The 21,901-nt window shown below is 41.8% G+C and overlaps 3 protein-coding genes across 5 annotated transcripts; 2 read left to right on the top strand and 1 right to left on the bottom strand.

Annotated features, from left to right (window-relative positions):
* The first annotated feature begins 167 nt into the window (after positions 1-167).
* Positions 168-5,029, top strand: LOC139418603 (SH3 domain-containing kinase-binding protein 1-like). 3 transcript variants are annotated; one of them, XM_071168200.1, is made up of 7 exons: positions 168-427; positions 791-904; positions 1,114-1,214; positions 1,607-1,729; positions 1,859-2,121; positions 2,216-2,279; positions 4,359-5,029. In XM_071168200.1, the coding sequence occupies exons 2-7, from the start codon at positions 874-876 to the stop codon at positions 4,395-4,397; spliced, it is 621 nt and encodes a 206-aa protein (XP_071024301.1). In that variant the 5' UTR covers positions 168-427; positions 791-873; the 3' UTR covers positions 4,398-5,029. The 3 variants fall into 3 exon arrangements, with proteins under 3 accessions (XP_071024301.1, XP_071024299.1, XP_071024300.1); XM_071168198.1 differs by having other exon boundaries at positions 233-427; positions 1,580-1,729; XM_071168199.1 differs by lacking the exon at positions 168-427 and having other exon boundaries at positions 756-904; positions 1,580-1,729.
* LOC139418602 (lipase, member Ia) lies at positions 4,854-16,565 on the bottom strand. Its single transcript, XM_071168197.1, has 11 exons — positions 16,448-16,565; positions 9,179-9,242; positions 8,521-8,891; positions 8,287-8,395; positions 8,073-8,174; positions 7,879-7,968; positions 7,536-7,703; positions 7,174-7,263; positions 6,848-6,956; positions 6,575-6,748; positions 4,854-5,124 (listed from the first exon to the last, which is right to left on the bottom strand). The coding sequence occupies exons 2-11, from the start codon at positions 9,231-9,233 to the stop codon at positions 5,040-5,042; spliced, it is 1,353 nt and encodes a 450-aa protein (XP_071024298.1). The 5' UTR covers positions 9,234-9,242; positions 16,448-16,565; the 3' UTR covers positions 4,854-5,039.
* A 497-nt stretch (positions 16,566-17,062) lies between these two features.
* On the top strand, positions 17,063-19,348 carry LOC139419591 (RNA binding motif protein 11). Its single transcript, XM_071169564.1, has 5 exons — positions 17,063-17,237; positions 17,856-18,018; positions 18,265-18,343; positions 18,444-18,540; positions 18,685-19,348. The coding sequence occupies exons 1-5, from the start codon at positions 17,145-17,147 to the stop codon at positions 19,033-19,035; spliced, it is 783 nt and encodes a 260-aa protein (XP_071025665.1). The 5' UTR covers positions 17,063-17,144; the 3' UTR covers positions 19,036-19,348.
* The last annotated feature ends 2,553 nt before the right edge of the window (positions 19,349-21,901 follow it).

Below are 21,901 nucleotides of genomic sequence, written 5' to 3'. Positions count from 1 at the left end.
AGGAATTCCATTTATATCTTCTAATCTCTGAATAATATAATTTCCCCCAAAAAATGTAATGATAAACTAGTAGCGCTTCCTATTCCTGATTCAAACTACAATGACGATTCCTCTTGACTTTTCCCATTCAAACTCAAATTGTGGAACTGACTCTGAAGATACTGGATAATTGCGTGAGTGTCAAATGCCCTGTAGTCTGTCCCTTTAAATGCTCCCAAATCTTTAGCTCGGCAATCAGTAGTTCTGTCATCCTCAATGTTACTGGTAGTGAGCATGTCTGGGTGCTCCACTATTCTGTGCTAAACTTAGCCCTGGCAATACCTCCTCTCATCACACTAACGTGCTTTTGGGTTACAATGGAACCGGTGAATGGTGTAGAGTTACCACCAATGGAGCTGGATTGCGATAGGAACACTGGCCGAACAAGGTGAGCATGTACAATATAAATCCTATCTTGAACACCTACTAAGATATATGATATTGTCAATGGATTGGTGTCTCTTTTCTGTAGCAAACGGTTACTGCTAATGTTTTGCACTGATTCTTCATTTAGATTTTTCAGTGTGCACAGTATCTACGATTGTTACATTTGAAACAACAGTTGTCCCTTACCTCGTTTATTTTCTTGAGCAAGAACGATTCATGCATTTACTTATCCTCTTGGTATCTGACAAGTGTACATTGTGATGCTTTCCAAAATAGGCTTGAACGCGTGCATGTTCTGATTGACACATGTGCTTAGAGAAATACCAGACTCCACTGACTTCATTCACTCCTCTGTCATTTTTAGATAGAAATTCTTAGCTTCTGGAGCTCTTTTCTCTCTTTCATTCTGTTACTCTACATATCACCTTGGCGTTCTTCTGTGTCACCATGGGCAACTATAGCTCTGCCCTCACCGCGGGTAAGCCAATCAACCATTCTCCAATCTTCTCTTACGTTCCCTTTTTTTTTAAACTCGTTTTAATGATTTAGTGGCTCAAGAATTGAAGAATGCCTGACAACGTGTTTTTATGATACGTGTTTTACTTCAATGACCCCCACCTCCAATTGAGCCTTTAAATCAAATAAACTGTGTCTAATGCCGTCTTGGTTTGTTTTTTTCTCCCTAAGACATTGAAGATTTTGATGCTGTCGTTTCGGTCACTGAGACGCTGAATCAATTGGCAGCACACGTGGAAGACGAAAGGTTTCAGTCACAGATTCTGTCATTGGTCAGTATATTTCTGAACACCGATATCTGATCTGGTTATTATTGTAGAGTAGTGCAGCATGTGATAGGGTTGTTGAGTCTCCGAGGAACTTGTCAACTACTCACATCTGTTTGTGTCCCGTTTTGTCCTTGAGTTAAATTTAACATTTTAAGCTGGCAGACCACCCAAGCAAGTATGCATGCACACATGTACATTTGACATGTGCTAGTAATTATTCATAAAGGGACTGAAGTGTTCAATATTCTGTAGGGACACAATTACAATAACCACCTGTACGCATAACAGGATATGTCATTTTAAAAATGATGAAGTCCTCATCTCCTTTCAGTACTTGTTTCTTTCTCTGTTTGCTGTTGTCCTCTCAGGCTGCTCAGTCTAACCCTGACTTACAGGAAGACGTACAGGTGGCCCCTACACAGGAGGGAGAGGCGCAAGAGAAAGAGGAGCTGGACCTCTCCTCTGTCATATCACAAATCAGCACCCAGACAGCACCTATAAACACCCCTGTTTTACCTGTAAGTCCATTTTCACCTTACTATGCTTGCTGCCCAATGACGATGTGGAATATAGAGTTGCTTATTCAGCCTCTGCGTTGGTTTAAAGACTATCAATTGTTTGTGCTGTTATGATGCGTTGGTGGACAGGTGATTGAAAATAAGCCTCACCGCCCTCCAAGGCACACAAGGCTCTCCTCTTCATCTACTGTTGCCAGTGTTCCCCACCCCTTCTCCACCCTCCTCCCTGGGGCTCTCTCTGCTATCCTGCGTGTGACCCTGCCCCCTCACCTCACCTCTAACCTCAAGCCCAGGAGGGAGCCAAGTGCCCAGGGCCCACTGACCCTAGAACAGCTGCAGACAGAGCTCCGGGACCTGAGGGACGAGGTAGAAATGATGAAGAGCCAGCACAAGTAAGTCTTTGTTTATCTTTGCGTGTAACTACAGTATGTCTTGTATTGTGTTTTCCAAGTGTGCCTCTGATTTAGGATTTCTCTTCTCTGATAGCAAAGAGATTCAACTGCTGATGAATGAGTTGGATGAGGAGAAAAGGATTCGTTTGTCAGTACAGGTACTGTGTCTGTCAGCAGACATCTACATATGATCCAAGTACTGAATATATCACTCTATTGGAGATATACCTAACAGAGATTAAATGTTTACCGACACTATTAGGGGAAAATAGGGTTCTTCGTCCGTTGCCATAACTCTTTCTGGGTTCCATGTAGAAATCTGTGGAAAGAGTTCTATAAACAGTGCCTTGCGAAAGTATTCGGCCCCCTTGAACTTTGCAACCTTTTGCCACATTTCAGGCTTCAAACATAAAGATATAAAACTGTATTTCTTTGTGAAGAATCAACAACAAGTGGGACACAATCATGAAGTGGAACGACATTTACTGGATATTTCAAACTTTTTTAACAAATCAAAAACTGAAAAATTGGGTGTGCAAAATTATTCAGCCCCTTTACTTTCAGTGCAGCAAACTCTCTCCAGATGTTCAGTGAGGATCTCTGAATGATCCAATGTTGACCTAAATGACTAATGATGATAAATACAATCCACCTGTGTGTAATCAAGTCTCCGTATAAATGCACCTGCACTGTGATAGTCTGAGGTCCGTTAAAAGCGCAGAGAGCATCATGAAGAACAAGGAACACACCAGGCAGGTCCGATATACTGTTGTGAAGAAGTTTAAAGCCGGATTTGGATACAAAAAGATTTCCCAAGCTTTAAACATCCCAAGGAGCACTGTGCAAGCGATAATATTGAAATGGAAGGAGTATCAGACCACTGCAAATCTACCAAGACCTGGCCGTCCCTCTAAACTTTCAGCTCATACAAGGAGAAGACTGATCAGAGATGTAGCCAAGAGGCCCATGATCACTCTGGATGAACTGCAGAGATCTACAGCTGAGGTGGGAGACTCTGTCCATAGGACAACAATCAGTCGTATATTGCACAAATCTGGCCTTTATGGAAGAGTGGCAAGAAAGCCATTTCTTAAAGATATCCATAAAAAGTGTCGTTTAAAGTTTGCCACAAGCCACCTGGGAGACACACCAAACATGTGGAAGAAGGTGCTCTGGTCAGATGAAACCAAAATTGAACTTTTTGGCAACAATGCAAAACGTTATGTTTGGCGTAAAAGCAACACAGCTGAACACACCATCCCCACTGTCAAACATGGTGGTGGCAGCATCATGGTTTGGGCCTGCTTTTCTTCAGCAGGGACAGGGAAGATGGTTAAAATTGATGGGAAGATGGATGGAGCCAAATACAGGACCATTCTGGAAGAAAAGCTGATGGAGTCTGCAAAAGACCTGAGACTGGGACGGAGATTTGTCTTCCAACAAGACAATGATCCAAAACATAAAGCAAAATCTACAATGGAATGGTTCAAAAATAAACATATCCAGGTGTTAGAATGGCCAAGTCAAAGTCCAGACCTGAATCCAATCGAATCTGTGGAAAGAACTGAAAACTGCTGTTCACAAATGCTCTCCATCCAACCTCACTGAGCTCGAGCTGTTTTGCAAGGAGGAATGGGAAAAAATGTCAGTCTCTCGATGTGCAAAACTGATAGACATACCCCAAGCAACTTACAGCTGTAATCGCAGAAAAAGGTGGCGCTACAAAGTTAACTTAAGGGGGCTGAATAATTTTGCACGCCCAATTTTTCAGTTTTTGATTTGTTAAAAAAGTTTGAAATATCCAGTAAATGTCGTTCCACTTCATGATTGTGTCCCACTTGTTGTTGATTCTTCAAAGAAATACAGTTTTATATCTTTATGTTTGAAGCCTGAAATGTGGCAAAAGGTCGCAAAGTTCAAGGGGGCTGAATATTTTCGCAAGGCACTGTAGAACCCAAAAGGATTCTACCTGGAACCAAAATTAGTTTTTCAAAGGGGTCTCCTATGGAGACAGCCAAATAACCATTTTAGGTTCTAGATAGCACCTAATACAATGTGTAGGCATTGTATTCTAGATACATTTGATGACCAACCTTTCCTGACTTAAGACGAGCTCTGTTTATTACAGTCCAGATTGATGTAAATGGTTGTAATGATTTCTTATCATTGTGCTGTGCTTGCTTGCTGTTGTCCAATTGCTGTTACCTCAAGGTCTCATGTGTGTGTTCTTGTTTCAGATGGAGGTGGCACAGATGAAGAAGCACAAGTCCAAGTGAGCTGTCGGGCTCAAACAGCATGACATCCCCAACAAAGTTTGAACAAGCGGTAATCTGTCTCAGCCTCTGTTTTGGTTTAAAGACTATCAATTGTTTGACCAGTTTGTTGTGATCCGTTGGACAGGTGATTGGAAAGAAGCCTCACCACCCTCCCAAGGCCCACAAAATGAATTATCAATGATTTATGAAACTCAACAAACTATAGTGAATGTTGAGAAGTTAGCTCATGAGCATCTTGTACAGAGACATTTTATATTTGCTTATTTTACTTTTTTAAATAAAATTAAAACCAATCATGTTGTAAGTCTACAGTGGTAAAAGAGGTACATTTTAATTTCTATTGATGTGGCTCTTTCCTTTCTTTGAATTGATTGCCATTAAAATATTGTGATTTAGAGTATGGTTCCTCTACATATCATTCCACACAGTGATACAGACACAATCATTTCAATATTCTTGTAATAAATACAAATCATCACACTCGCACTTATTTAAAATGCTCTGGACTCTTACTAGACTTAAGCCACCGAATACAAGGAGTTGACAGTGAGTAGCTATCTGGGTCAACCGCCTCACACGATTTATCCAGAGAGCCATCATATGGCCGCTGCTGATTCTGTACATCGTAGATCTGCTATTGTCTCAGAAGTTGGACTCCTCACAGGGCATGGGTCTGAAGGTCAACTCTTTGTTCTCCTCCAGAATGACGTCATAGCGGCAGAGAGGCCTGTGTGTGTGACAGTAAAAGTGTAAGAAGTTTGAGGTGAGACATTCATGCAAAATTACACAAGGAAACAAGGACAAAGTCTAAGTGGAGATAGCATATGTACAGTACCTTCAAAGTATACACTCCTTGACTTTTCCCACGTGTTACAGCCTGAATTTAAAATGGATTACATTGATTTGTTGTAACTGGCCTACACACAGTACCCCCATAATGTCAAAGTAGAATGTTTTTTTTAAAACCTTTTTTTAGCTGAAATGTCAAGTATTCAACCCCTTTTATTGCAAACCTAACGTTTAGGAAAAAGTTTGGACTCACTGTGTGCAATAATGGTGTTTAACATGATTTTTGAAGGACTGCTTCATCTCTATACCCCACACATCCAATTATCTGTAAGGTCCCTCAGTCGAGCAGTGCATTTAAAAACCGATTCAACCACAAGACTAGGGAGGTTTTCCAATGCCTTCCAAAGAATGGGAACCTATTGCTAGATGGGTAAAAATAAAGCAGATATTGAATATCCATTTGAGAATGAAGTTAATTACACCATCCAAAATGTATCAATACACCCAGTCACTACAAAGACAGCCAGAGAGGAAAGAAATAGCTCAGGGCCAATGGTGACTAAAGTTTAATGGCTGTGATAGGAGAAAATTGAGGATGTATCAACAACATTGTAGTTACAACACTAACCTAAATGACAAAGTGAAAAGGAAGCCTGTACAGAATTAAAAATATCCCAAAACATGCATCCTGTTTGCAACAAGGCACTAAAGTAATGCTGCAAAAAATGTGGCAAAGCAATTCACTTGTTTTGGAATACAAGGTGTTATGTTTGGGGCAAATCCAATATAACATATTACTGAGTACCACTCTCCATATTTTCAAGTATAGTGCTGGCTGCATTATGTATATATATCCTTTATTTAACTAGGCAAGTCATTTAAGAACAAATTCTTATTTACAATGACGACCTACCCTGGCCAAAACCGGATGACACTGGGCCAATTGTGTGCCGCCCTATGGGACTCCCAATCATGGCCGGATGTGATACAGCCTGGATTCAAACCAGGGACTGTAGTGACGCCTCTTGCACTGAGATGCAGTGCCTTAGACCGCTGCACCACTCGGGAACCCAATGGGCATGCTTGTAAGCATTAAGAACGCAGGAGTTTTTCAGGATAAAAAAGCAACAGAATGGATGCTTCTACAAAGTAATGACTCAGAAGTGTTAAATCGTTATGTACATAATTGACATTCCTTCATTTTCATTACATTTGCAAACATTTCTAAAAACATGTTTTCACTGAGAGAGAGAAAAAAACAATTTAATCCAGTTTGAATTCAGGCTGTAACACAAAATGTGGAATAAATCAAGGGGTATAGTACTTACAGTAAATAAGTGACACGTGAGAGAACCCCTAGATGAAACAGGGTACAAACTAACACTGACCTGTCTTTACGCTCCAGGTGTGTGAGACGGATGCGGAGCACTCGTAGTTTGAGCTTAGGCTGTAATGCATTCCCTGTAGAGAATGTGATTGAGATCTTGTAGACCTTCTGTATGTCCTTATCAAACTGGGCCAATAATCTGGTCTCTGAGTACTTCTCAAACTTGGATACTTTACTGAAGATGGAGAGAGAATGAAATGTTAATCACTCCCCCCCTCCAGAGTGTGTAAATGTGTAGTTTTGAGAATGATACGGTGAGAAAATTGTAACTTACTGGTTTATTGTTGCCTCTGTCACCTCAGCACCATTGTGTAGTTTGATGGTGATGTAGCCCCAGCGAGTATCGTGGTTCCATGTTACAACGTCCACCCTGTAGTTCGTCCCTTAGAGAAAGAGAAGCGTAATTTCCTCCGACCAATGGCCTACTAGAGATCTCATTACGTTTCCAATCTAGTTAATCTTGTACATTTCGCCTGATCATTGAAAATAAGTGGTTTGAAGATAAAAAAAGACAGACCAAAGCAATATTCCCAGAAAGTCTCTCTTTATAGAGGTCAAATGAGGTCAAATGGGTATGTAAGCCAATGATTGTCCACTTACTGCAGAATGGAGTCTGTTTATTGGTGGTGAAGAAAACCCTGGTTTGATTCAGAGGCACAAGAGTATCCTTCCACTCAATGCTATCATACCCTGGAACAACAGATAAAACAGCCATGTTATGTCAATGTGAAGGGACACTGTCTTCCAAAGATGGATTGGCCTTCACCTGAAAGAACCGTGTGTGATTCAGGAATGTACGTTAGCTTAATCAAGGCACTGATGTTGGCGAGGTGGCAAACTTTTTGTGATTGCGTGTGATTAGAAAAGCTTGAATCGAATGGAGAAACTCATGAATCTAATGGAGAAACTCATGAATCTAATGGAGAAACTCATGAATCTAATGGGAGTTAGAGAGTAACAACCAAAGACTGGGCATCCGGCAGGTTTGAATTGATCACAGTCCATGCAGCGTCCGTCCAGGAATTCGGTGTAGGAAGAGCATGGGAAGGCCCTGATGTTACAGGTCCGGTTAATGGAGCCCAGATAGAGGAACACTGATCTCTGGTGGTCACACTTAAAATAGCTGGACCCTTGGAGAGTTGGAAGGGGAAAGGACATAGTTCATTCCTGTGACGGTAAACATATTAATTATGTGATACACATGTCCTACGTCTCCTTTGAAGGACGACACCTTGTGCAAATGGGATTTTTGAATGATCTCTCTAACCAGTTTGATTGTTACGTCTGTCTTACCAAGAGACTTACCTGAGAAGATGGTCTTTGGACAGCCAGGCTGGTCGGCTCCACCGTTAGGATAGAAATCAATGTGGCCCAAAGGCTTCCTGAACCCAAATGCTGGTAATACAAAATGAACACATGAAGATACACAACAGAAAACCCAATAATACCCGATTCCCTTGGTATTCAGTGAACGCCAAACATGCAAGCAGAGACCATACCGTCCATGTCTGTGTGCACCACGTCCACAAACTGTGCATCTGTGGGGTCCAGACGGTCCTCTGGGGGGTTCCCAGTGAACATAGGCCCCGCTGGATCTAGAGCTGATCAGGTCCACATCAGATCAGTACATTTGTAGGATAAATGTGTTAGCTTGCACTATTTAGAATAAACGCGGGGAGGAATGAGCAGAAAATCTATTCCACTGATTCTAACCTGTGATCCTCCCAATTGTTCCATTGAATTTGGCTCCAACAAAGCCTGAGATGTGAGCTCCAAGACTGATTCCAATCATATGGATGGAACTAAGAGAGGCACCATTCTCCTGAAACAGACAAAAATAGGCTAAATAAATATGAAGCTGTTATTACATAGTAATACATGTGGCCCTAAGTATGGCCCTAAATAAGTATGTGAGATACAGTATTCAGACTAGGCACCCACTCTTACCTGCATCTTTTTGATGAAGGCAGTGAGGTTGTCTGCTGTATCGTGTGTGTAGGTCACAACTTTCAGGTAGTTGACATTGGTAGCTCCGCGGTTCCAGTCCACCAACAGGACGTTCATGTCTCCGCGAGCCAGCAGCTGCTGTGTGATGTCATGGATCCAGACGGGCGGAGAGCCCGTAGGACGGTAGCCATGAACGATAAAGGTGGTGGGTTTGGTGACGTTGAACAGGGGCTGGGCTGACAGGTTGTGGTGGGACAGCTCCTGACCACAGATAAGATTAGCTCTGGTGTACAGCAACAGCTTCACATACAGGCTGGTCCCGATGATAGAGTGATGGAGGTCCAGATCAGTGAACACATCACATTCATGGGCTGAAGACGGAGTAAGTCGAAGGGAAAGAGAGAGAGAGAGAAAAAGAGACCGAAAGGAAAATCACGGTCATTGTTGAATGGGAAGTTCCAGAAGTAATATTTCCTGTCAGTGACTGCTTTCACTGTGCGTATGACCACCACCAAAAACCACACTGGCTAAACAACCTATTTTAATGATGTCTTAAAGTTTCCATAAGATCTTCCAACAGCTGGGGGAGTATTATTTGATGTCCCCACCCTAGGTTTTACGCAGTTAAAGTGTGTGTGTGTGTGTAAGTTCACCATACCGCTGTATATTGCAACAGATCCCAGCAGCAGTGCCAGGCACCACCAAAAGGACATCCTTCAGACCTGCAACGAGCCAGTTATAAGACTATTGTTACAATGGTTAGTGGTTGCAAAATGTTACAAAAACAGGGTGAATCTCTTTCTCCAACTATTTTAAAGCAACACTACTTGATTGTACATTGACATGAGGGTTATGCTCGGCGACCAGTTGACTGAGCTGAATATCTCTGTCCCTCTCTGTGTTCCCATTGGGTGACTATGGTGTGTTTGTGTACTACTGGACACGATATGGTGCATTCCTTTCACTGCGTCAATGCAGTACTAAGTGCATAAGGGCATGTCTGAACTCATAGAGTAAGCTCTTAGAAAATATGGTTCCAAAATGTTTTTTCAGCTGTCCCCATAAGTTAATTATTTTTGGTTCCAGGGAGAAGGGCTATTCAAAGGGTTCTCCTCTGGGGACAGCAGAATAACCTTTTTAGGTTCTAGATAGCATTTTTTTTTCCTAACAGTGTATACAAAGGATATCAGATTTCAAGATGGGGGAATTCTCTAATACAAGTGAGCTGTTTTTCATTGGAACTGGAGAAATGAGAAGTATCCTCTATTTGGAAAGTCACCCTGTCATCAGAAAAGGTAATGGATATTAGCAAATCAGTACTCTGGTTATGTAAATTGACTACAGATTAGCACTAGGTCATTTACTAGGTTGTCTTCTGTAGTGTGTGATCACCATCAGTGTGTGGCTTTCCTCGTTGTTACAACAAAATGACTGAAGAGAAGAAAGGCATTCTTTCAGACTCATCCCACATTTAACCCTTTTTATAAATAGTGATAGGTGTTAGTGATGGGCAATGATAAGGAAAATCTATATATCCGTTGAATTTTCTTGATCATATCGGTTTGAATGAATAACATTACAACTGTATAGACTTCACATCCACAGCTTGTGAAGTTCAGACAACTGTTTACTAATTGCCCTTTGGGCCAGGTATCAAATGTTCTGGAGGCCTAACCTTCCTAATCAGTTTGGATACAATGGGAAACCTGTTGATGGCCCATCAGCAGGCAGTTAAAAATACTAAATTAAGAGCCTTTGAGAGGATTTGTGCCTGCTGGAACAGTCATGTATGCTCTTTTACATAAAAGTGTAGGTCAACTGTAATGGAGGACTGAAAAATGTACTTACTATGACTGAGATTTGTGGTTGTTACCACCTAGCTGTTTTAAGATGAATGCACTAACTGTAAGTTGCTCTGGATAAGAGTTTCTGCTAAATTACTCAAATGTAAATGTAAATTGACTTGGTGGACTGTATATTCTTAGGTTTGGGATTGCTTAATGGGTTTGCTCCCAGGTGCTGATCAGGGCACAGATGAAAGACAGGTGGATTACCGTTGAGTTGGGTTTAATTAAGACAAGGATTCACACGGCATAGGACAGAGCACAGCACAGCGCAGTGTAGGATGTAACATGGGTTTAGTAGGCACTTATGGGTTAATGTCTTGATTGACAGCTTTGAGTGTCAATCAACTTCTATGTGGCTGTGGTTTGGGTGTTTGCCTCTGGAGTTGGTCAGAACGCAATGATGGCAAGACACTTGAAGGATAACAGTGGCCTATCATGGGGGGGCTAAGCGGAAAAATCTGAAACAATCGTGCATTTTGTGATAAAAATACTACATTTGGCACAGATGTATGCTCCCTGAAAAGATTTAGATATGGAGCCACCCAAGATTTGGCCCCTGGGGGTATGGAAGACATTTTTCAAAAAGACCGCAGGCAATAATATTATTTTACAATTCAGGAGGGCTGTTTTGAGAAGAAGGCACCAAATTTGTCACAGAGCTAGCTAGACCTCTCTTAATTCCCGTAGAGCACCCAATTTCTTCCTTTTTGTTTACAAAGCCCTTTTGCACAAGCTTCCAACATATCTCACTTCCCTGTCAAAGTATAAAAATACGGGGCACCAAACCCATTCACAGGGGAGGCAGGTAGCCTAGTGGTTAGAGTGTTGGGCCAGTAACCGAAAGGTTGCTGGATCAAATCCCTGAGCTGCCATGATAAAAATGTCATTCTGCCCCTGAACAAGACAGTGTTCCCCGGCAGGCCATCCTAGTAAATAATAATTTGTTCTTAAATGACTTGCCTAGGTTAAATTTCTACCAACCTAGGTACCCTTTAGTTTTAACGCCCCCATGTTTGGAATAATTTAGAAACCTCATTAAATCTTGAATCCCTGGTGCAAATAGAGCAGTTTAGAATGCTGATGAGGGATGAATTCACTGAGACCTGCAAGTGTCTTGGTTGATTGTGGTGGTTTATTAGTGTTGTTGAGATGTGGTGTGTCTGTATCTGCTCTATCTTAGTTACTTTTTTGATGCTTTATTGATTCATCATGTTGTGAGTTGTTTGTTCACAGGGCACCATTGTGAATGAGACCATGGTTTCAATTGGGCTCCACTGAATAAATAAAATATATTTAGATATGGAGCCACCACGGATTTGGACCCCGGAGGCCGTGGCAGCCATCTTACAAAATGGCTACTGTCAGTAATATAATGGTACCGTTTTGAATACCTTTTTTTTTATATAAACCAAATTTGGCACAGAGGTAGATAGATGTATGTACCCTGAAAATATTTAAATATGTAGATACCACATTTATGGCCACTGGGGGCCGTGGCAGCTATCTATGAAAATGGCTGCCAATAGTACCATTATTTTATAATTATTTTAAGATAAAGGCTCTAAATTTGTTTCCACCACGTATTCTGCCCCGGGGGGCTGTGGCACCTTACACAATGGCCACTGTTGGTAATACAATGTTACAATTCTGAAGGCCTTGTTTGAGATAAACACACTAAATGTGGCACAGAGGTAGATTGATGTACCCCGACCAACCACAGATTTGGCCCAAGGGGCCGTGGCAGCCATCTTACAGAATGGCCACAGTTCAGTTCAGAAGGCCTATTTTCAGATAAACACACCAAATTTAGCACAGACAGATACACTGAGTGTACAAAACATTAAGAATTCCCCCCCTTTTCCCTCAGAATATCCTCAATTCGCCAGCTCATGTACTCTACAAGGCGTCAAACGTGTTCCACAGGGTTGCTGGCTCCTGTTCACTCAAATGCTTCCTACAGTTGTGTTAAGTTGGCTGGATATCCTTTGGGTGGTGGACAATTTTTGATACACACAGGAAACTGTTGAGCGTGAAAACCCAGCAGCGTTGCAGTTCTTGACACAAATTGGTACGCCAGAAAAAGAATAGCATACTCTGAGTTGTCCTTATGTTAGGTCCTTATGTGGCTATGCCTTATGGCTGTGGGGTACACTTGTTAGTTTAGCAGACAAGATTTGCTTATAATTCCGTGGCATTATTTTATATTATAGTATGAAGAACACAATTGAACGAAGCTGAATAAAATTGTGTATTTTCTCCAAACGATTTGAGGGAGTGTGCACATGTGGCTATTCTGTGTTGAGCGGTTAACAAATAAATAGATACTCCTATATACTTAATTTGTCACGGGTGTCGTAAGAAGTGGACCAAAGTGCAGCATGGTGAGCGTACATATTCTTTTAATTTATGTAAAATTTCGCCAACAAAACAGGGAAACGACCGTGAAGCTTACAGGGGCTATAGTGCCCCTAACAAAGATAACTACCCACAACTACAACAGGGAAAAAAGGCAGCCTAAGTATGATTCCCAATCAGAGACAACGATAGACAGCTGTCCCTGATTGAGAACCATACCCGGCCAAAACAAAGAAATACAAAAACATAGAAAATAGAACATATAATGCCCACCCAAATCACACCTTGACCAAACCAAAATAGAGACATAAAAAGGCTCTCTCAGGTCAGGGAGTGACATAATTTAGAATTATTAATGCAACTTTAGTTGTTCTACAAAGGTTGGGCTATATGTTTTGATTTTTAATACATTGTAAGGCTGCATGGTGAGACTCTAAAGTTGCTTGAAAGGCATGAACTCTGCTTTGTTTTTTGTGCAGGATGTAAACACTAATAGTCTCATTCACAATTTGACAAGCACTTGATAATGCCTTGAATTTCACGGCGGCATCCCCTTTGTGGCCATAATGCACCCTAAAAAAATCCATGCCTTTTGCGTCCCGGAGTGCTGCATTGTACTTTTCTCCCTCAGTGCTGCACAATTCGAAGCGCCTCTCACGCACATGGTTCTGTCACATGATCGGGTCTTTTTCACAGGCTACAAGTGAAGACAGACACATTGGAGACGCAACTGCGCACGTCCTTATCCAAATCCAAGGTGCATATTGAAGATTTCCTTAGCCAACAAGATGAGTATGCCTAACGAACAGCAAAAGCACTAGTTTATGTCAATCTACTATCCCCCATAGTACAAAAGTTGACCTATTCTATTCTGTGCAATAAATAAATATTCCAAACATAGTCTGAGACAGTTGTGGGGTGCAATAAATCCCAAATTAATACAACCACTAGCATAAAAAAAACATTTTTACGCAAGGTGGCCGACGCAACAGAAACAAACATTTAGCTTCAAATGTTGATAAACCATTAAGCTATTTCTTGATATTATAAGCGCAACAATGCAAACATGGCAGTAGGCTATAAGCGCCAATGTTCCATTATCCCAAAACACCATCATCAAAAGTGACTGCAAATGTGATCATGCATGTAATGCTTTTATTATAAAGGGGAATTTTTTGGGTGAAAATTATATTTCCCAATCCTGAAACTCACATACTGCTTATGTATGCCAGTTAGGCTCTAAACCCCTTGTAAGCGGTTAATGTGCTTCATTTTAAGAAGTTATTTGGCCACTTTGGGCTAGGCTACATGAGGTGTGCGACTATGATTAGAAAAATATGCTTTTCCTGTGGTTAATTTTCATGCCAGACAGGTAGGCTATACTCCTGTTATAAAGACAAACAATGTGTTTAATATTAGCAAAGTTGAGAAATAAATATAGTAAGCCTATTCTATAGAAAGCTGATGGGATCCTCCTATTTTTAGTAGAGGCCATCACTTTGTTTTCTCACACAATTCCATAGCCTATAGAAATGCTGTGCAACATGAGCTCATCGATTACATTTGCATTGATGTCAGAGTGATTAGAGGGACAATAGAGTGCTGAGAACCAGGCAGTTAGCAAGTTCGGTATGCTACGAATGACCATCAGCAGCATCAGAGCTTGGAAAAGCGCAATTACAGTGACTTAATGGTCACCACGAATTGCCTTCATGACTCATGACCACCAGTGTGGCGGTAATACGGTCACCGCAACAGCCCTACGCTGGCACCTAGTACCAATCCCTCTTTATTCTGTTTCCTCCCCTTCATCTACATTGATTGAAGTGGATTTAACAAGTGACATCAATAAGGGATCATAGCTTTCACCTGGATTCAGCTGGTCAGTCTGTCATGGAAAGAGCAGGTGTCCTTAATGTTTTGTACACTCAGTGTATGTACAGTATGTACCCTGACACTTTTTAGCTTTGGCCCCTGGAGACCATGGCAGCCATCTTACAAAATGCCATTGACACCCAATTAGGCTAGATGTTATAATGTATGTTATAGTTTAGAGACCCTTGTGTACATATCCTAACAATTTTATAACACGCCTGCCATTGTTTGATGTACAGCATTGGTTTATGTACATGAATACAGGATATCAGATGCGATCCAAAGCCATGAGTTACCTTTGCTTTATAGCCCCTAGTAAATTAGCTGGTTAATTCCAGGGCTTTTGATGTTGTACTCATCTCTTTTGAAAGGGTGTATAGTACACCTTTACTCAATGCTGCCTCAGATCAGTCACCACCAAAAGTCCCAGACATACTAAACTGTGCCTTTAAATTTGTTCCAATTGCAGAAATTTCAAGCTACATAAATACACCAAAGATGGCACAGAGGTAGATGTATCTAAAAAAGGCCTTAAGAAATGTAACATTGCATTACAGAGTTGTAATTTTGAAAAATGGCCACCACTGACCCCCAGGGGCCAAATCTGTGTTTCTCGATACCTACATCTTCTAAGAATCCATAAATCTACCTCTGTTCCAAATGTGGCGCCATCATCTCATAATGGTATTGCGGCAGCTATTTTGAAAGATAGTTGCCACGCCCCCCAGGGGCCAAATCTGGGGTAGCTCCAATATCTAAATATTTTCAGGGTATATAAATCTACATTTGTGCCAAATTCAGTGCTTTTATCACAAAGTGCATGATTGATTTGCTAAGCTGGCCCACTGATAAAGGTACAGTATATACAGGGATATGGCTTGATCGCTAGGAAGGCTACAAATTGTACCACTGATCTATAACTATGGATGTCGGAAGGTGCTTGCGTGTGTGCTGTGCATGAAGTGACGTTACATCTAGAGTGAGAACAGCAAGGATAAACCGATATCATGATATGCCATGCTCAAACGATATCGATATCATATCCAATTATTGATATTGGTGCCCACCACTAATTGGCATACACATCAGCACAGACACCTTCCCAATTAGCAGCATGGATGCATGCGCATTATCATTGCATTCTTTGGAACTCAGTTTCTTCCAAGTTGCCTCGCCCTCCCTGTACAGTTTCACTTTGTGTGTGCATGAGAATGCCATAGAATTTATGTTTTTGTACAGAGAGAGAGAGAGAGCGAGAGAGCGAGAGAGGAAAAACAGGTTTCCGACAATGACACCATTGACCCTGTGACAATGATTGCATGGTTATCAGTGTGAATCCTTGTGGGTGTGTTCAAAACTCGCATGGAAATGTGCATGGAGGCTGCTGAGGGGAGGACGGCTCATAGTAATGGCTAGAATGGATTCAATGGAATGGTATCAAATCAAATGTATTTGTCATATGCGGCAAACATGGAAACCACGTTCAATATCATTCCATTGACTCCCATTCTAGCCATTATTATGAGCCGTCCGCCCCCACAGCAGCCTCCACTGGCACTGAGCTATATCTGAGTTATCACCAAAACAAAAAGTTAATAATTCACACAAGCAGAAGACGAATCCCTGTCACATGTTGCTCACAGACACATATTTATTTCTATTATTAGACTGCAAGTGTTTACAAAGGAATAAAAACACTGAGAAAATGCAATTCTCCATACTCTACAGGCTGTAGCCTGCCAACAATCCTCTCTATTACACAAGAATACTTCAGAAGAAGCTATAAAGGGAGAAATATAGGGAGTGGGAGAGAGACAAGCAGAGAAGAACTGACATTGTGGAAGTCTTACCTTGTTACCTTGAGAGCGCTAGTTCCCCGGACTCAGTGTGTCAAGAGGTCCAGACTCTTCATGTTTGCATAGCTGTGTGCCGGTGCTCATTCCAGGAAGTGGACAAGGTGAGAAATCAGAGTAAACTCCCACTGTTCCCTGCCTCTCTCTACTCCCACAGGCCTGACCACACCCCCCTGCCCCAGGACATCTTGAATATAAATGACAAATTCCTACTTTGGCTGGGCTGATAGCCAGTTATTCTCCAAGCAGGTAGTAGAACAATCAGAACTGTTCTTGACATTTTGACTTACCTTTCTACTGCTGTTGTTGAGTTCTATTTTCCACATCCTGAAACTCTTGTCAAAAGTTGAACATTGAGCATAAGGAACACAGAGTTATTCTGGAGTAATTCTGTGTTTTTTCTGTTATAATTTTGGTTTGCAATCAACTTTAACTTTTGATCATTAAATGTTTAGCACAGGATAAACCTTTTGCGCTCTGAAAACGTTCGCTACTAATGAGCAGATTGTCACCTGGACCTTCGGATAAGCAACAGCGTCCCCTAGTGTTACAAATTGTATACCTCAGATGTCGCAATGTACTGTTATTGGCATCCTTTTTACGGCAAACGCCGATCAATGTAATTTTGATCTAGCAGCAGGTTAGGGGTCTTCAGAGCTGGTGAAATTTAACTCAACAGGTTCCGAGGACCATTATGCAGATCCAAAAAGAGGCAGACAAAACTGTCTTTGTGGCTAATTTAGGCAGTTCAGCTAATGAGGAAATTATTTTCGAGCTATTTTTGCAGGTAGGCTCCTATTTTCCACAGGCTCAAAAACTTGACGAAATAAATGGCAATGGATGTGTGGGTGAAATAAAACCACTAGCGTTTACTCCAGCTGAGCTGTCTGCCTGTCTGGGTGTAATCATTAGTCCAAGCAGTTGCAACTAAAACGAGAGTTTCTATTCGACAAATTGAGGTTAGTCATTCACCGTTTCATTCAGTTTTCTTCCGTTTAAGAAACGATTGCAACATAATTGGCATAATGAATACACCCCCTGGTGACAGTGGTTGCAACCCAACTAAGCAGGTCTTGCAGTTGGCTCTCTCTGTCGGTGGAAGTTAAATTGTGTTTTCAATTTAAAATACATGTTGGCCAAATTCGTTTCTCGTATGTTTCATGCGGTAGTGTCATTGGTTTGATTTCTATCAAGCCAAAGCACTTTTTACACTAAATGTGAAAAACATGCAGAGATGATAAGATTGAGAATCAGGATAAGGCCACATCCAGTAATGTTGGTGGCCACAGGTGACATGCAACAAAAAGGAAGTTGCACAGCAATATAATGTCTTATCTGTAAAAAATAATTCATTATCTGTGTCTGGTGTTTCACTTTTACATCGTGCCTTGTTTCATACCACCAGGCTGGACCACTGAAGAAGGTCACCATCGCCCGAGACCGCGAGGGTCGCCAAAGGTCATATGGGTTTGTGTATTACAAGCATGCTGAAGCTGTACCCTATGCCATTGCCTTGCTGAATGGCACTTGGCTCTTTGGCCGTCAAATCAGGCTGCAGTACGGCACCGGTAGGCCAGTGTTTTGTATCATCATTAAGAATTGTAGCTTTCAACTCACACATTTGGACTTATGAAGTTTGCAGAGCAGCAATTTAGCATCAGGACATTTCCAAAACCTATTCATTCATAATTTGCTCTGTACATGAAGCAGGTTGTGTTCTTAAAGTAACTGTTGTTTCAGCTACTTAGGGATATTAGTGCCTTGTAGATAGGTAGGGTGGAGGTTTTTAGGCCCTCCCCCTTGCCCCCCTGTAGGTAGCTCCCACCAGGATGGGGGATCTGGACCTCAAGGCACAGAGGATGACCGTGATGACCCTTCACATGACACACCCAGGTGAATCGGGCCAGACCATGTCATATCCGAACATCTTCATTTTGGCTAATGTTATGAACAGATTGTATCTAATGCTTGACCGTCTGTTTATTCTTCTTAGTATGAACGTAGGCCTCCCAGAGTCATCTGTGTTCCACTTCACAGGGCGTGCTGATGGCAGCGTCTCCTGCCAGGACAAGTTACACTGGAGCAACATGGTGAGGACTCCCTGGGAATTAGAGGGCGATATTTTCAACATTCAGTACTTTGAATGCATTCAGTTGTGCAACTGACTAGATATCCCCCTTTCCTTGTAAAACAAATTAGGTGCTTGACTAGCAGTTTTTTGTTGTGTGTTGTAGGTGCGTGGCTACCCTTCTGAGCAGTACCCTCTGAGTATCACCCCTCCCCAGCCTCACTACTATGTCCCCCCGTCACCCTTGTGTCCCCCTATTGCCCCCCTGCTGCCCTGGCCAATGCCAGGATATCCCCAATGGGCCCTTACACGACCCCCCTGTCCCAGCCAGGGTCAGGCCCTCCTGCTCCCCCTGCCTCCCAGCTCTACCCAGCCCAGCAAGCAGACAGCTCACCAAAGTGAAGGGCCTAAGAGGCAGACAGCTCAGCAAGGAGAAGTGGAGACTGCGAAGCTACGCAAACACAGACGAAGCAGGGAGAGCAGACTGCAGAGGCACAGGAACAGATGCAAAAAGTGAACACATACACTCAAATAAACTATTAGCATTGGTCATCAAGTTTAAACGTGTAGCATATGCTAATATACTAAGATGCCCACAAGCTGTGCGGTTGTGTGGATGGTCATTTTCTCAGCTTTACAAATGCACAAACACTGTACAACCATTAAAGACCGGCTGCTCTTAAATATAGCCCACAGTATTCCTTTGAATATTCCTGTACAAATATATGTACATATCTGTTTACGCAGTTTTGTTTCATATGCCTCTGACTGTTTTTCTGTTTCATCGTCTGCTGGTGTGTTTACACCAAATAAATTGCACATTTCCTAAAGGAACTTAAATGTTTGGCAATTTTGATTCACGAGTTCAAGTGATTTTTACCACAGATTATTGGAACGTGAGCAGCACTTCTAACTGTGTGACAGAATTAGGCATAACTGTCATCATTCTCATTGTCGCCACCATGAAATCGGGGAGGGGACTGTGGATCTGTCTCCGTCCGTTAGTACGTTGGTTACACGCAATATCTCAGACAGCACTTGCCCGATTGTGACTAAACTTGGGTGAATGATGTGTCTTGCCATAGAGATCTGGCATTTACAAAATTACACTGATTGGCCCAAGGCAGGAGCTATAGTAATTAACTGAAATGTGATAGTCACATGTGATCTCAACTGGGCCAAGGGGGGCTGCATTCGTGGGGGCGATGTTTACTGTTGCTTTGTTTTTAGTTGGATGTGTAGGTACAGTGGGGCAAAAAAGTATTTAGTCAGCCACCAATTGTGCAAGTTCTCCCACATAAAAAGATGAGAGGCCTGTAATTTTCATCATAGGTACACATCAACTATGACAGACAAAATGAGAAAAAAAATCCAGAAAATCACATTGTAGGATTTTTTATGAATTTATTTGCAAATTTGGGTGGAAAATAAGTATTTGGCCAATAACAAAAGTTTATCTCAATACTTTGTTATATACCCTTTGTTGGCAATGACAGAGGTCAAACGTTTTCTGTAAGTCTTCACAAGGTTCACACACTGTTGCTGGTATTTTGGCCCATTCCTCCATGCAGATCTCCTCTAGAGCAGTGATGTTTTGGGGCTGTTGCTGGGCAACACAGACTTTCAACTCCCTCCAAAGATTGTCTATGGGCTTGAGATCTGGAGACTGGCTAGGCCACTCCAGGACCTTGAAATGCTTCTTACGAAGCCACTCCTTCGTTGCCCGGGCGGTGTGTTTGGGATCATTGTCATGCTAAGACCCAGCCACGTTTCATCTTCAATGCCCTTGCTGATGGAAGAAGGTTTTCACTCAAAATCTCACGATACATGGCCCCATTCATTCTTTCCTTTACACGGATCAGTCGTCCTGGTCCCTTTGCAGAAAAACAGCCCCAAAGCATGATGTTTCCACCCCCATGCTTCACAGTAGGTATGGTGTTCTTTGGATGCAACTCAGCATTCTTTGTCCTCCAAACACGACGAGTTGAGTTTTTTACCAAAAAGTTATATTTTGGTTTCATCTGACCATATGACATTCTCCCAATCTTCTTCTGGATCATCCAAATGCTCTCTAGCAAACTTCAGACGGGCCTGGACATGTACTGGCTTAAGCAGGGGGACACGCCTGGCACTGCAGGATTTGAGTCCCTGGCGTTGTAGTGTGTTACTGATGGTAGGCTTTGTTACTTTGGTCCCAGCTCTCTGCAGGTCATTCACTAGGTCCTGCCGTGTGGTTCTGGGATTTTTGCTCACCGTTATTGTGATCATTTTGATCCCACGGGGTGAGATCTTGCGTGGAGCCCCAGATCGAGGGAGATTATCAGTGGTCTTGCATGTCTTCCATTTCCTAATAATTGCTCCCACAGTTGATTTCTTCAAACCAAGCTGCTTACCTATTGCAGATTCAGTCTTCTTAACAAGTTCAAACAGGTGCCATTAATACAGGTAACGAGTGGAGGACAGAGGAGCCTCTTAAATAATAAGTTACAGGTCTGTGAGAGCCAGAAATCTTGCTTGTTTGTAGGTGACCAAATACTTATTTTCCACCATATTTTGCAAATAAATTCATAAAAAATCCTACAATGTGATTTTCTGGATTTTTTTTCTCATTTTGTCTGTCATAGTTGAAGTGTACCTATGATGAAAATGACAGGCCTCTCTCATCTTTTTAAGTGGGAGAACTTGCACAATTGGTGGCTGACTAAATACTTTTTTTGCCCCACTGTAGATTCAAGGATGATGGTCACTTCTAGTAGCAGAAACTATTCCTTTTGCTGACTCTGCATCATGTAGCTAATTTAGAATAGGGCTTAAACAAATCTGGTGTTGATACTTGCACACGATTATACTTTAATTCTATCTAAATATTATATTTAGCTAGAATCACCTTTGATCTACTTAGATATAATTACCTTAGGTCTGATGTAATGTTTATGACGGAGGACTTCTGGTATAGTTCTCCTTCATTTTATTGCTTTGGTAATAAACAATGCTGTATGAACTCTGACAGCTTTAGTGAAAGCTGAATTTAGCGCATAGATTAAATAAGTAGCGAACTCTGACTTAGGCAATATCTGAGCCTTAGTCATTTACTATGAGGATGCATGTTGTCTGATGTTCCAGAAGGAATTCCATGTCAGAGAGGGCGACAGAGTGAGGTTACTATCAGAGGGTACCTTCAGTGATAAGGTGGCATTAATATTAATAGCTCACTCACATATCAGTGTTCAAAGTCTACTTAAAAGACAGGAGTGGATTTATGTTTCAGCGATGGATATTATGTAGAATATAAACTATACCTTTCTTGTAGTGTGTATGTGTTTGATAGTTTGTGCGTGAACGTTGAGTGTACAAAATATTATGAAAACCTGCTCTGTCCACGA

This window comes from Oncorhynchus clarkii, chromosome 10 (assembly GCF_045791955.1).
Source record: "Oncorhynchus clarkii lewisi isolate Uvic-CL-2024 chromosome 10, UVic_Ocla_1.0, whole genome shotgun sequence".
Classification (NCBI taxonomy): domain Eukaryota; kingdom Metazoa; phylum Chordata; class Actinopteri; order Salmoniformes; family Salmonidae; genus Oncorhynchus; species Oncorhynchus clarkii.
Note: the sequence above shows the minus strand (reverse complement) of the source record. Positions and strands in the feature narration are given on the sequence as shown.